The 15997-nt window shown below is 42.5% G+C and overlaps 1 protein-coding gene across 2 annotated transcripts in view; it reads right to left on the bottom strand.

Annotated features, from left to right (window-relative positions):
• Positions 1-11413: 11413 nt before the first annotated feature.
• The window catches only part of DTL (denticleless E3 ubiquitin protein ligase homolog), a 61805-nt gene continuing 57221 nt past the window's right edge, over positions 11414-15997 (bottom strand). Inside the window, exons 15-16 of one of the 2 annotated variants that reach the window (XM_045298093.1) lie at positions 14184-14293; positions 11414-11599 (exon numbers count right to left, since the gene is read on the bottom strand). In XM_045298093.1, coding sequence (XP_045154028.1) covers positions 14198-14293 — 96 coding nt within the window. In that variant the 3' untranslated portion in view covers positions 11414-11599; positions 14184-14197. Of the gene's footprint in view, positions 11600-13302; positions 14294-15997 lie in introns of those variants that run through there. The other variant, XM_004700141.3, reaches the window with a different exon arrangement.

Below are 15997 nucleotides of genomic sequence, written 5' to 3'. Positions count from 1 at the left end.
AAAAAAAAAAAAAAAGGACACCCAAGGTTACAGGACCTTCCTGCTGACTTCAGGCCCAAGCTGACACAAGAACCCAAGCGCCATGTTTGAGCCAGAGCACTGTTTAGTACAGGCTCGGCTCTACAGCGGGCTACCAGGATGAATACGCCCAATGCTGGCGTTCATGTTAATGTAGAGGCCGTTGGGCTCATCCTTCTCTTGGGAGGGAGCAGCGAATTCTTCTGTCCTTAGAAAGTAGCAACAGATCCCACAAGCTCCCCTAGTCCGTTATTTTTTAATTGTTTAGAATGAATTGTGTCTTTCTTGAATGTCCCATCCCCTCCTTTTCTCTCTCTTCTCTAGGGAATTATCTGATTCTCATGCCCTTTTTAAAAACCCTTCAAAAGATCAGGAATCCCTACACCTGTAGAAAATCGCGTGAAACACAAATAGAAAAAATAGAGAGGAAACACCCATGCAATCACGCAAGTCAAGAGACAGAGCTTTGCCAGAACATCCAAGTCTTCCGCATGTTCTGTCCAACGGAACCAGGGAGAACCAGTCTTGAGTTACTGTAATAACCTTTTCTTTGCCTTTTATCACCCAGGTATGCCCTCCATACCACCTTAGTAGTCTTTTTTTTACTAGCTAGCCTGTTCCCCCGAAAGTAAGACATCCCCAGAAAATAAGACCTACTTACAGTTTTGCCTCTCATTGAAATATAAGGCATCCCCCCTGAAAATAAGGCCCTCCCGAAGCTACCGTAACTCTGGACTCTGGACCGTAGTGGTGGGCACAGCCGGGCAGCTCACTGTTGGCCGCAGCGCAGCCAGAGCAGACAGGAAGTGCGAGGTCTCTTAATAAAACAATAAATGTGTACCATATTCTTCTTCATGGAAAAATAAGACACCCTTTGAAAATAAGACCTAGCGCATCTTTGGGAGCAAAAATTAATATAAGACACTGTCTTATTTTCAGGGAAACAGGGTAACACTTGAACTACCGTGCATATTCTTTTGTTTCTTGCTTCTTTTGCTCAACGTTGTGAGGTGCAGTTCATTCATGCTTTTTCACTTCATTGTTAGGCACTGCTGTTTTATGTGTGTTGCACACTCAGTCCATTCAACTGTGGACACCGGTTGTTTCCCGCCCTTGGGCAGCATTAACAATGCTGCTATGACCATTATTGTACACGTGTCCTGATGTAGAGGCTTCTTTCTCAAGGGTCCAGGGTGGGATTGTTGGGTCGTAGGATAGGGGTGATATAGTTTTCATCCTCTGCCTTTATGTTTGTGGGAAACCCTTTCTCCATCTCTCCCCCTTGCTCCCAACCCCCCAAACTTCTTTGCCTTTGATGTTGTTTTTCTAACTTGGAATCGTGTCTGCCAACCCTCTGTGCGCTCATAAAACACAGGGCCAGCGTGTTATGCGATTCCAACACTTAGTCCTGCATGTTACCATCCTCGTGCAGCTAAAATGGTTTCCTCACTGTACTGAGGAACAGTGTTCTTTCATTTATGACTCAAGAAGGAAATGGTTCTGGAATATTTTGAGCTTTCTTCTCTTCTGAAAAGTACGCACAATGGAAAGCATAGATCTGATTGATGGTAGGTCAGGGGCGGACCTCTTTCTGAAGGGCACTTTAGTTTGGGAGTTAGGACTGTGAGCTTTCGAGTCTGCTTAAATCCCTAAGCTGGCTATGTGTGCAGGGGTAAATTACATGTCTGTCAGTTTGGGGTATAGTTAGCACATCCATATATAGGGTCATTGTGTCTATTACATGAAGTAATCCATAACTTTGCACATGAGAGAGTTACAACTTGATTTATTGGCAGGTAAGGTTGGAGGGGGCGGGGGAAACAGGCATTCTGAATGCCTTCACGTATGTAGTGAGGATACGTATTATGAGTTTGATTTATGAGTTTATAGCCAGTGTTTGCATCCAGTGTAAACACTGTTCACTTCTTCTTGTGGGAAGGCTGGCCAGGGTAGAGGCTGTCTGTAGCCAGAGAGCACAGAGAGTGAAGTGAAACAGCCTATTTGGGAATCAAATGTACCATCCGCCAGCTCAGCAGCCAACGATGACGTGAAAAGAGAGAAAGTGAATGGGGTTGGAAAGGCTGTAATGCAAACAGGAAGGCATGTGGACACCACAGGCTAACTCGGCATCCTTCTTTGTGCAATGTATCATATAGCATTGTTGGCTGGACCTGAAACCATTCCAAATCCTCCAACTACAGCCTCATGTTCCTTATCCTGCAGTCTGGCCACATCCAACTACAGATTTTCACTTACATCGCTTAGTTTTAGGAGACAATTTTCCAAAGCCAGATACAGTTAATGGCAGAGCAAGTCAAGGTCAATGGCTCATTACCTACCTAACCAGGGAGCTGAGAAAAGGTTATTGAGGTCAATTTGTCTTTTATTAAGGCCTGCTCATCAACTCCATTGCAAGGACATTGGCTTTTGGACTTTGAGGCACTTACTCCAATATGTTCTTGACACGGACTGTCAGGTTGTTTGTGACTCATAGTGGCCCCCTGTACAACAGACGAAATACTGCCCAGTCCTGGGCCATCCTCACAATTACGTTTGAGCACATTATTTCAGCCTCCGTGTCAATCTATATTCTTGACCGTGTCTTCCTCTTTTGCACTGCCCCTTTACCAAGTATGATGTTGTTTTCCAGGGACTGGTGGCATCATTTTAATTAATATAGTGTACTCGGATCTCTAGGTTCTAATATCCATTGCAATGGCTGCCCAGAACTCACAGACAAAATTCATGACTAATGGGTTTATTAAAGACATTAACCAGTTGCAATTCCAGGGCGAAATGCTCAGGGTTGAGTTCCTTATCAGAACATGTTACAAAGTTCTCTCAAGTCTGCTAATAAATGCCCAAAGACTGTAAGCCTCAAACCTCAGGCATTCAGGTCAAGCTCCTAGGGTTAGCAAACCCAGCTCCCTGAATTAAGGCCCTAGAGGAGTGGTTCTCAACCTGTGGGTCGCGACCCCTTTGGGGGGGTTGAACGACTTTCACAGGGGTGGCCTAAGACCATTGGAAAACCCATATTTCCGATAGCCTTAGAAACCGAGACACTGCTCCTCTATCCATTTCCAGGCAGGCCTGCCTACATGTAGATATGCCCACATATGAGTACCAGGCATGATGACATCATCGTGCCAACCCCATCACATACACCCCATACAAATACAGGTGTATGTGACAGGGTTGGCGCCATAATGTACTTATGCAGACCAGTCATACATGTGTAGAGAGCAGCTACTGTGTAGAAATCAGCTGCTGTGTTGAAAGCAGCTACTGTGTTGAAAGCAGCAGTATTGGAGGTAAAATGACACTTCATGAATTATAATTACATATTGTTTTTGTGATTAATCACTATACTTTAATTATGTTCAATTTGTAACTATGAAAATACATGCTGCATATCAGATACTTAATTATAATTCATAACAGTACCACAATTAGTTATGAAGTAGTAACAAAAATAATTTTATGGTTGAGGGTCATCACATGAGGAACTGAATTAAAGGGTTATGGCATTAGGAAGGTTGAGAACCACTGGCACCCCATTCTAGTAAACCTCAGCCCAAAGGTGCTCAGCTCCACTTCCTTGGGTCAGAAAGCCCAACTTCCCCAATAAAGTGACGAGGCATTTCACTATGCAAGGCAGCCTCCTACACAATAGCGTGTAGGCTTACTTGCTCTGTGGGTTGGGAAGCCCATCACTTCCATTTTCTGGCTCCTGGTTCTGCTGCTCCTCCTTTGATGATACAGCTATCTTCTGGACTCAGGCGGTTCACTGCACCGGGATCTTGGGTCCAGATGTGGTCCGCTCCTTGCTGGTAATGAGATCCCTCCTCCTACTTCTCAGAGGGCTCATTTTATACACACGCAGGATGGCATTCCAGGTAATCCTGTTCACAATTACTCAAAAGTGAATCCTATCAGTATCTTCTCTCACCCTCGCCAGACACTTGCATGAAAGTGCTTTTGGTGGGCATTAGAGACGGCTAGAAGAGCCACATTACATAACTCACTGCCCTTGCACTGTTCTTCCTTGATAACATGTGCAAAGGAACTCAGATGAACTCTCAACATCCTCCCTGCTAAGGAGCATTCTGTCAGTACTTCTTCCGAGACAGATTTGTTTGCTCTTTTGTTAGTCCATGGTGCGTTCCATCTTTGCCAGCACCACAATTCAAATGGATAGAGTCTCCTCAGTCTTCCTTGTTCAGTGTCTAACGTTCACATGCATATACAGTGGTTGAAAGTACCATGGCTGGGGTCAGGTGCATTTTCGTCTTCAAAGTGACATCTTTGCTCTTCAACACTTTAGAGAAGTTGTGGTGGTTACATTTTATGTCAATTTGATGGTCCCTGTGTGAAGGTAGGGGTGGAGTCAATCGGGTGGTAGCCTTGTGAGCCTCCGTGTGGTGTGACCTCTTTATAACACAGACACAGGGAGCCCCTCTGCAACCTTATTCTCCCTGCTTGCTGAAATTTCGTATCTGCCTCCAGGGGAGAACCCATGTGGGGCCCTGATCCTGGGACCTGCTGGCACAGTGCCATGTTCCACTGACACTGGATCTTCGTTCTGTGATCTCCCTGTTTCCCATGTCAGCTTTCTGTAACATCAGCCCGCAACTGCGTAAGCCTGGAGACGGCTGTTTAGCTCAGCACCATGGACTTGAGGTAGACTGGGATGTCTTCTTGGTGGTATACAGTTATTTCTCATACACATGTGTGCCATTGGTTTTGCTCCTCCAGTCAACCCAGCCTAACACAATTTGGTACCAAGGGTGGGTTTCTAGAGAAAAAGAGACAGGGAGTGGCAATCAGGTGGAGTTGGATTTTCCTTCTTCTTTGGATGGCCAGAGGGGGTCAGCTAGGGGATGCTGTTTCTTCAGTTGGTAATTGGAAAGTGCATGGAAAGCAAAACTTTTGATTCTTAGTAGCTTTCTTTAGTTATTCTTACCTGAAATGGCTGTAAGGAATGTAACAGATGTTAAATTGCAGCTGAGGGAAGAAAAGCAGCTCTTGGGCTGCCCCAGTCCTGTTGGAACCCCTGCTAGCAGCCTAGGGCCTCTGTATATGTATATTCATATGTATATGAATGGGAGTCCAGTGAATGTTGTGTTTTTTTGTTTTTGTTTTTTTTTTTTATTGTTTAGGATTTGGCTGCAGTAGGATTATACTAATATCTCCTGCCTGCTGCTATTGTGTGTTGTTGATAGCTGCCATTGAGACAGTTCTGACGCATGGCAACTCCGTACAACAGAACAAAACACAGCCTGGTTCTATAGCCTCCTTACAATTGTTCTTATGTTTGTGTGGCAGAAATGAATATTGGAAATTATGATTAAAGAGAATTTGTAAACCTACTTGCCTTCAGCTTTTACAATTAGATTTGCTAAAGGGGCATTAGTAATTGCCTGCAGGAAATAGTTTTTTGTTTGAAGCCATTGAGTTTATTCCAACTTATAGTGGCACTATAGAGGAGGGTAGATCTGCCCCTGTGGGTTTCCAAAAGTAGAAAGTCTTGTCTTTCTCCAGAGGAGTGGCTGGTGGTTTCAAACTGCTGACACATTGTGATTAGCTGCCCAAGTCATAACCATCAGGCCACCAGAGAATCTCAGAAGGCTTAGAAAAGGTAAAGCCTCATCCGTGCCTTGAGTGCTAGGGTATTTGCATTTGAAAAGACATGCATTTAGAACTGCTGGGAGACTAAAGGGGAAAAAGGGACTTTGGGTTTTTGAGTTTTGAGCAAGCAGTTTGTCTGTGGATGCACCTAGGTTGGAAAAGTCTGTGCCTGTCAGAGAACCATCTCTTTTAGGACTCAAAGTTAAAGGGAGTCTGTGGGCAGCTAGGAAACCACCTGGATTCACTTGAGTAGAAGTGGGTACAATGCAGCAATGGAAAACTGAGTTCAGTCTGGCCACTGATACCTGTGGACCTGCTCCACAGGGATTAGGGGAGAGACAAGTACAGGCTAGCTAATGTGAAATTCAGAGTTACAAGGAACCTAAGCATGACCTAGCGTGAGGGAGTTAGGGTTAAGGAGAATATGAGGAGCTCGTGGTCTGAATCAGGGGGACATTCAATGGCTTGCTATAGCAACCATTAACCTAGCTAGGAATGGCTAGGAGTGAATTGAATAGCACCCAATCAGGCGAAGGGAAAGATGTTTGACCCTGTGAGCTTGTATACATTGCTCGTGGACTTGGTGGATGGCCTGCTCTAAGTTTGACTTTGCTTATGGATGTAGACACGTTTCCAACTGGATTGAAGGTTTTTCACATAAAAAATGTTTGTCTCCTGTGAGTACTAGATTGATATAGCAATGAGCATTTTAGAAACTGGATACCTTTCATGGTTATTTTCAGCCTTAAATAAGTGGAAGGGAGGATCCCCACTGAAAAGTTTTATTTCCCTAATGGATCTAGGGAAGAGAAGGGAATGGGAATGGTGATACAATGATAGGGTTCAGGTGTAGGTACTCACAGACTTGCAACTGTGAGGCGCAAAATATTTTTGTTTTGTTCACTTAAAGATAAGAAGTAGGACTGGTGTATTTACAGTTGTACACATTCTGGTTGCATCTTGTTAGTCGAAACATGATTTTGTCAGTTTAATGATTATGCATGGTTAGAGTTGTATACAGGTGTCAAATTGTTGACTTCATGACATCTGGGTAGACCTAGGGGTGGAGTTCAACCTGTAACACAGGTGGATGCCTCTCTGGCGGTGTGGCCTTTCTAAAATATAGATACTGGGAACCTTTCTCTTGCTCCTGCCCTTCACCCTCCCTGCTCGCTGGGATTCTATATCTGCTTCCAGGGGTGGCCCCATGCAGGCTACAGACCTAGAGAGCTGTAGGCAACCTGTAGCCATGTTCCCACCGACCTTGGATCCACATAATGACATCTACTGGCATGTGATCCCCCTGCTTCACGTTTCATTACAGGCTGCAGCTGTGAGTCCGGAGAGGGGTCTGGTTAACACGACCCATGGAATTGAGTTGTTCTGGGCTGCCTTATGGGGATAGAATTACTTCTTGCTATAACGTTCTTATACATACGAGTGTCACTGCTTTTGCTTCTCCAGTGTTAACCCAACTTAACACAGAGGACTTGCGCAGTAGACTTACCCAATGCATCTCCTGACTACTGCATCCACGAGCACTGATTGTGGATCCAAGCAAAATGAAATCCTTGGCAATTTCAATCTTCTCTATTTATCATGATGTTACTGATTAGTCCAGTTGTGAGGATTTTTGTTTCTTTACATGAGGTTGTAGCACATTGAAGGCTGAAATTCATGATCTTCCTCAGCAAGTGCTTCAAGTCATATAAAACTGATCTTTCTCAGCAAGTGCTCATTTTCATATAAAACTGTCTAAATTCAGGTTTTTGAGGGAGCCATATTTCCAACTTGTCATTATCTCACTGTTGGGTTAAATCATCACTCCCTACAGAGCGAACACCGCCTACTAGATTTCACCAATGTCTCCAGACCCTGAACTACATATAGGGGCCCTAGTGACGTAGTGGGCTGTGTGTTGATTTGCAGTTTGAAACCCCCAGCCTGCTCCTCAGCAGAAGGATGGAATTCCCACTCCTGTCAAGAGTTACAGCCTTTGAAACCCAGAGGGGCAGTTCTACTCTGGTTTACAGGGTTGCTAAAAGTCAGAATTGACTCACAGCAATGAGTAGTGAGCCGTAAATCGTCATGATTATACTTAATAAATGCTATTGTACATCTCTTCAAATAATTTTTGGGAAACTGTTTTGAGTGTCTTGCAGGAACTTAAACAAACAAACTAAAACCTGCCCCTAACATTTTCATTAAATTCAGCAACTTTTCCCATGGGGACGGACAACAGAAAAGTGGGTGAAGGGAGATATCAGTCAAAGACATGAAAAATAATAATTTATAAATTATCAAGTGTTCATGAAGGAGGGAGAGTGGGGGAGGGGGAAAATGAGGAGCTGATACCAAGGGCTCAAGTATAAAGAAAATGATGGCAACTTTTGTACAAATGTGCTTAATGTACAATGGATGTATGGATTGTGATAATAGCTGTATGAACCCCCAATAAAATGATTTTAAGTCCCTGTCAATTGGAAATTAGTCCCAAATAGCAGTAGTGGCACCATAATTTGGTACTCAGATGCCAACCCAATATGCAGTTTGTTCACCAAATAGTCAAAGGAACTCGAAACTTTAATAGCTAACATCCTGGCACCGACTTACAGCACTGAATAGAACGGCTCCTTAGGGTTCAGACTTTAAATCTCTGAAGGAGCAAACAGCCTCAATTTTCTCCCGAGGAGCTGCTGGTGGGTTTGAACTGCTAACCTTATGACAGATGCCTAACCCACAGCACACCACCAGGGCTCCTTTTACAACCTCATTGGGAGCAAAAAAAGGAAAATTTCTAGCATCTACACCATTCTCCTTTGCCAAATGTATAAAACTTCTTTACTGTCAGAGCTGCTAATACAGCTGAATGGCTTGCTCTAAGCTGCATCTTTTATCTGCCTATTGCTGGCCAGAACACAAAACGTGGTGAAGATTTGGCTATAATGGTCAGTCAAATGCAGCTTCCTCACTAAGGAAGAGAAACAGCTAAAAGAATGTAGCTGAGCAGAGGCAGTAGTCAGGACATGGGAGGGGGGGGCTTTTTTTTTAAAGCAAAGATATTGGCTTGCTTGAGTTCAGGACACAGATTTGCAAATGATAGCATCTTTAAACAGTGGCCAAAGGCATATATGAAACAATCTTCAGAATTTCCCTGAGTCATGGATCTCACACGCCTGGGGGAAATGGATACTTTCCTCCAAGTCTAGTGCTGGAACCAAAGGCCTAAGGCATTTATGTTAAAACAAAAAACCATCTTAGATGATTCTAAATTAGCCCCTTTCCCTCTGAGAAGCATAGGTGAAAGCACAGAAGCGCCTTCGGAGTCCCGGAAAGTTACTTCAGCCTCATGTCCACTTATCAAACATAAAGTAATAATGCCTGCGCCCTACCTTGTTAGAACAATGCCTTGTCGGTATGTGTTGCACACAAACTCCATTTTTTTTAAGGATGAAGAAATGGACTAGGGGGCAAAATAACTCTGATGTAAATGGGGAGTGCATGTGATTTGGACTCCTACCCAGGCAGCTAGGCTCTAGACATCAGGCTTTCAATCATTATATTGACCATATTATAATATCATTAAGGATATCCTAAAAACACGTGAGAAGGCATTTTACTTGGAAATGTTGGACAGGCTTTAGTCTAAACAGCAGTTAGACTGTAAGTTTCTGGAGCCGAGTCTGCCCCTAGTCAGCACTCATGACAAAACATCTGCTTACAAACAACTTCACTCTAAGGACTTGGAAATCAGGTCTCTGCCCGTGTCACTCCGATGCTGACTCTGGGCCTCTGGAAGTGCCAATAGATTAAAGTGACTCCTTTGAAAACAGAAAAGGGAAGAACTCTGCAGGCCAGGTGCCACACACAGGGCTTGGCACCCAGGTGATGACTAAGTATTGCCTGAATTGAGAGCCTTCCAATCAAAGGCATTTTGAAATGTGCTATTCATATTCCATAAAATGGCTTGAATACAAATTATTTAAAATGTCAAAACATGTGGCAAGTTAAGGAAATGAAAGAGAAATGGAGTATAAATAGAATATTAAGTCTTTGAAAAACTCAAAGAAACTGGTTATACATCCTTGAAATTCTCATTCCTGACTTAGCATGGAGGGATGAGCTTTTGGGTTTGAATAAGCCTATTTTTTTAACAATATTAATACCTCTATTTGTGTTGTGCATACTTACGGTAGGCATAATGATCTGAATAAACTAACATGCTCACGTGACTTTTTTTAAAGGCTGAATTTATATCATTGCTTAACAACTCCCAAATTTTCAGCATTCAAACAGTTCAGAAATAACAGTTTCTCCCACAACTTTAGACAAAATGGTTCCCTTCTAACAAGCTGAGATCGCATTTCTGATATCAGATCTAGTGAAGCATTACATTAAACTCATCTCAAGTCCAGCTTAACGTTGGGATCAGCCATCCCCTAACTTCCAACCAATATGTAAAGAGCCAATGTAGAAAGATTTCCCACAATCCCCCCAAATTTAATGAGTAACTGGTTAGTGATATGGCAAGAACCAAACAAATCTAGGGCAGAAAAGATGCCCCTGTGAAGGGTGGGAAGCAGTGAAATCTACTGGCAAAGAGGCAGCTGGGATCATTGCCAACTCTTTGAATAAAGAGGTGGAAACCACCTGCAAGTCACTGCAGTAAGGACACCGACTAAAGTGCTCCCTACCCCCCACCCCCTGGTAAAATGTTGCCCTTTCAAGCTATAGATCTGATTCACTGTGCTTTACCGAGCAGCGCGAAAGGGATTCCAGACTCTGCTGGGACAAGGACAATGGACATCCGGAAATCAGAACTGCAGTAGATCTACTGTGGGATAGGTTCTCCAGGACATTTGGTGAGCTGCTATGTGATCCAAGGAAGATCAAGGCCATAGGCTAATTTCAAGCTGGGGTTTAAAGCAACACACACACACCTAGTTGTCACCAGTTATTCCTATTGTTGCCATTAAAGACAAAAAATAAAACTCATAAACATGCCCCCCACCCCCGCCGGGGGACAAACAATAGAAACGTGGGTGAAGGGAGACAGCAGATGGTGTAAGACATGAAAATAATAATCTATAATTTATCAGTTCACAAGGGTGGGGGAGGAAGGGAAAAAAGAGGAGCTGATACCAAAGTATTCTGAAAATATGATGGCAAATGTACAAATGTGTTTGATACAATTGATGTATGTACAAATGTGTTTGATACAATTGATGTATGGATTGTTAGAGTCCCCAGTAAAATTATTTATTAAAAAACAAAACAAACCCCTCCTATACAGGGCGTTCCAAAGGTCTTAGTGCACTTTAAAGCTCTGAAGGCTGGGAGCATGGCTTGTTATCAATGGTCTTGATTAACCACCAGATAAATGTGCAGCCCGATTAAGAGGTATTTTAGGGGAGTACAGCCAACCCTCACAAACATAAAGGACCTGTGCTAAAACACCCCCAAAGGAAACCCGAATACTGTGGCCTCAGAAATGTACTTGGAGTGTATTCCAGTGGAAAAGCTGGAGCTGGAATTACTTGTTTCGATAAAGAAGGCCTTCACCCCACCCTCTTTCATCAAGCTAAGCCATCTGAAGCAAAGAGGTCTGACTAAGCAAAGATGCATTAAAAACTCTTTACGTGTAAACTGATTATATTCTTGGGAATAAATAAAATTTCCTCAATGAACAAGGAAGAGATTCTTGATTACTACTATCAATCTTGTGTGTAGACTTCTGGGTTAATGTAAAAAAGCTCCGAAAAGGATATCAGATAAGTTCAACTGCTTTATTATTCAGGATCAGTTCAAAGTCTGACACTGACACAGGTAGGGGTAATTATCTTCTCATTACATTTGACCTTTGGCACCTATGGGACATGTTACACCCAGCAGCCAGCAGCAGTTTCCCGACAGCCATATTTACTCCAATTTCCCTCAGTTGTACAGCCAGTAGCTGTTGTAGGGAGACAAGCACCAAATGCATCACGTTAGTCTTTATTCTTTATAAATTATTTCCCCCACTGGCTTTTCAAAGCAAGAAAAATGGCATCACTGACAGGTATTGTTCGTGGAAAAATGGGATGAAGGTGGCAATGGGGCTTTTTCAATCACAAACTTTTGGAAGTCTCCTTAGGGGATCAGAGTCAGTTAATACCCAGGTAATGTTATGGCATGCTTTATTTTACATACAGCAAATCTTAAGTCTTTTTCCTTGGAATAGAAACCAGGGAGAATTTTATGCTAAATTGTCCTTTGCAGATCTGGTCGTGCTAGGCAGTTAGCTTAGGGACAAGGGTTGTCCCCTCCCATGCCTGCAAAGGCCCCCATAGAGGAGGTTGGAAAGAAATCAGTAACCATTAGACATCTATGAAGACCACAAACTGAGCATGCTTGTACTCAAGTCCCCCCACCCCCCCAACCAGCCAGGTACACCTGTGTGGGCCAAACTAGGCCCAGGCTCAAGACAGAATCCAGGTGAGCCTAATTCAGCCAATGGGGTCAACCAATACCATCAACACGCCTTCCCTGAGCTGGGAGTGGAGGGTGGGGCGTGGGCTAGAATAAGGGCAGGGAGCACACTCTGGGATGCTCTCTTACCCTGCTCCTGGTCAGAGGCAGGTAGATGGGGAGGGTCTCCCTCTCCTGTGTGGGTACACATGTGCCTGCTCTGGGCCTACTTGGGGCCCAAAGTCCCTTAGCTCACATGCTCTTAGCCTCTAGGGTAGCGGGTTCTCTACCTGCGGGTCGCACGAACCGTTCATTTATAGGGGTCACCTAATACATCCTGCTTATTGATATTTACATTATGATTCATAACAGTAGCAAAATTACAGTGATGAAATATCAACAAAAATAATGTTATGACTGGGGGTCACCACAACGAGGACCTGTATGAAAGGGTTGTGGCATGAGGAAGGGTGACAACTACTGCTCTAGGGTGCTTGGGCTTCTTCTGTCTCTGTGGATCCCCCACTAAGATCCACATACGTGGGTGCTCTTTTCCATGTGGTTGTTTGGCCCAGTTGTGAACCTCTTTGAGACCGAAAAACCTGAAACTTGTCCCGTCCTTCATAAAAACCCACGTGGATTACAAAACGGGCTTCTGTGTGACTTCTTTCATCGTGCGAAGCCAAGAACCGAGGTATTACTGACTCTAGAAACCTAACAGTCGTTACAAGCATAACTTCAAATAATCAAAGGAATTAAAGAGTGTTCTTTTAGAACAGATTTTAAAATTATGACACAAATGGAACTAAAAGTCTGTGCAACTCTCAAGGATATGAATAAAACAAATCAAGTTTCGTGGGTGGAAAGGGACCCCCTCCCTTTCAAGTAGAAAGTAGAGGGAGCTTACGTCTATGAAGTTAAAATGGAGAGAAATAGTAAACAATGGTTCATTTCAAGGTGCTTAACACATAACTGCTAAGGGGAAGGATCTTCAAAATATTTTGCACATCAAGAAACAATTTATCTACTCCTGTCATTAAATAACTAGAGGAAACTTAGTGATTCTTTTTTGGGGGAAGGGTGGAGTTTCAGGGTCATTATAAATTTTTTTATATACAATCTAAGACATCAAGTTGAGAAAGACAAGTTATTTTTCAGGTTTTAGATTTTCATTTAGTTTTCTTGTTTTAATAAAGAAATCACAACTTATTAAAATCTGATAGCCTATTTATTTATTTATTTAAAGTGGCAGACTCTGAGAACTGAATATGACAGCTGATTTTGAGGCTCAGTTTCACCGTGTGACTTGATTTTATACACATCTTCCTCTGTAAGTCTTAACTCCCCAAACAGAAGGGGATGCTGGGTTGGTAACTGCTAGCTAACAAGATGGAGATGCCACATCTCGCCCAGGAATAGTGAAGACCACCGCCATTTGGTGAAACGAAGACGAACAAAGCTCCCGCTGTGCTCAGTTCTTCCAGGAGATGGCATCTGTCACTGGTTGTAAACTGAAGAGAGGACTCAACAGACTGTACTTTCTACCGAACCAGCACAAAAGGGCTGGTCTGAATATCATCTTACGTCATACCAGAAAAGGAAAACCCAAATCACAAAAGCGTAGTGAAAAGATTATATATTTCAAATAACCTTACAGGTAGGTAAGGCAGACTAGAAGCAGGGAGTTTAGGTAGAGGGTTAACACACAACAGGTTTACTGCTGCGGCTGGCAGACATTTCTCACTGACACAGAAAGCTTCAGTGACAAGAATCACGTGTCTTTTTGCCTCCATGAGTTGGGATTGTAGAGAAGATGAATAATTTAAAAAGACAATGACTAATTCATTGAAAATGTTAGTGATAAAATTTTACTTTAGGAAATTTGGATAGAGCATTCATCCCAAGGACGCTGCCTAAATAATATGGTAATAGATTCAGACTAGGAGAATTTCCAAGTTCAAAGAATTTTCTCTAAAAATAAAAAAGAGAGTAGTTTATATAAAGACTATAGTATACAGTCGCCTGGTATTTAATATATTTCTCATTTTGCTGTAGTGAGCCATTTAGTTCACATTAGAATCTACACTCACATTAGAATCTACAGTTACGCTGACTGTTCAGGGCGACCACTGAAGTCATCTTGGGACTTTCGATGGAAGTAGGTACAGATCTTTCTCATTGTGCAGGGAGTCACAGCGACCTGGAAGAACAAAGTTCAGATTTTGGGGATTAACAAAGAAAAAGTTCAACTGTTAGCACAGCAAGTTATCACTTAAGAGGGTATTTTAATGAGGATGCCCAGAAATTTGATTAGTCAGCTTTCAGTCTCAATTTATCTGAACGGGAATGTCTCTCTTGGGTGGTTATGTACTGAATATAGTAAAAATTAATGACAGCATAAAGACATAGATTTTTCATTGTGAACAAAGCATATTTACAAGTTAAGACTCCCAGGGGAACTACAGGGCTACAACCAACTCTTTGAAATCAATGAAAGAGTTTCTTACATTTGTAAATGAGCTAGGAATTCAAATGGTAGTTGTTATTCTCTTTCGGAGAAGTCTACATTATTACACAGCCCAACGCAACAAATTATCCTCAGTGTCTTAGTCGTTAGGCCTCTTCCTGGCGTTATTTGGAGGGCTGACTCAGAACACTGCATAGGGGAGACCACACCAGCTGTAGTTTCCTACATGGGTGTTCCACTCTATTTTTAGCTACTAAGTTATACTAATTTATTAATTTATCATCCTAGTTTTAAATATGAGAAGAATCTGGACCTACAAATTACAGCATAAGACAAAAAAGGTAAGTATTGGAAAAAGAATTAGGTATTAAGGGACTTCCAAGAGCAGTTGTATATGAGAGCCATGGTGGCTAGTTAGTTATGAATTGTGCTGCCAATTGTAAGGTCAGTGGTTTGAACCCACCAGTCACTCTGCACCCTTGAAAAGATTTAAAGGTTTGGAAACCCAAAGGGGCAGTTCTTCTCTGTCCTGTAGCATCACTGTGAGTTACAATCGACTCGATGGCAATGAATTTTCATTTTGGTACCGGAGGCTGTGCAATATATATGGAGACTACAAGTTGGGTACTGCAAAAGCTTGAGAAGAGCAGAAAATAAAAAAAGAAAACCAAAAAGGTACATCTATGGAAGGTGTGAGGGCAGTGTACAGTGCTGGAAAATTCAAGACTTCAGAGCAATTCTCATTACTGTTTTGAAGATCTAAATATTTCTTCTCCAACTTATGCAGTAAACATTTCAGAGTACATTCTAGTATCAAGAAGTCAAGGGATAATTCATGTTGCATGTTTCAGGCAAGGCTGACCCCAAGCTTCTTCGTAAGAAAAATTCGAACTTCCCCTTGAAGAGTCTCTGTGCATAGGAGGAGAGGCTGTGCCACCTTATAACCAGATTGGGACATGTTAATTCTAACCAAGGAGAAGTCTGAACTCCCACTGACTCATTTGGGGTTTTAGAACATTTATTTAAGGTACAGTAACTCTTATTTCTCGTCCCCTTTTAAAATAATAAACTGGAACTGCCTGCTTTTCAGTTACTAATAAAGGTGTGCTTTTTAGTTACTGATAAAGGTGAAGTGATACTCGGGGAAAATTCCAAGGTCATGTAATTTGCACTGTTCAAATATATCTTTAGATCAAAGGACATTATGGGAAGCATAACTTGACCTGAATATTTGGTTCAAGAGAAGCTACTTTAAAGTAAAGCCAGTGTGCATGTGCTCTCTCTCAGGATGACACAATATTAAAATATCCTGATTTTTTATCGATGAGCAGAGTAAAGAATAGTACATGGCATTATGTGCTGTATTTAAAAAACTAGAGGAGGGGTTTTGTTTGGACCAGGAGCAATGAGTAGCTGAACCGTAGATAGAGGAAAGAC

The sequence above is a fragment of the Echinops telfairi genome, unplaced genomic scaffold, assembly GCF_000313985.2.
Source record: "Echinops telfairi isolate 266 unplaced genomic scaffold, ASM31398v2 ScPeMD7_7424;HRSCAF=8462, whole genome shotgun sequence".
In the NCBI taxonomy this organism is placed as follows: Eukaryota; Metazoa; Chordata; class Mammalia; order Afrosoricida; family Tenrecidae; genus Echinops; species Echinops telfairi.
The sequence above is the reverse complement of the archived record's forward strand: the minus strand, read 5'-3'. Positions and strand labels throughout refer to the sequence as shown.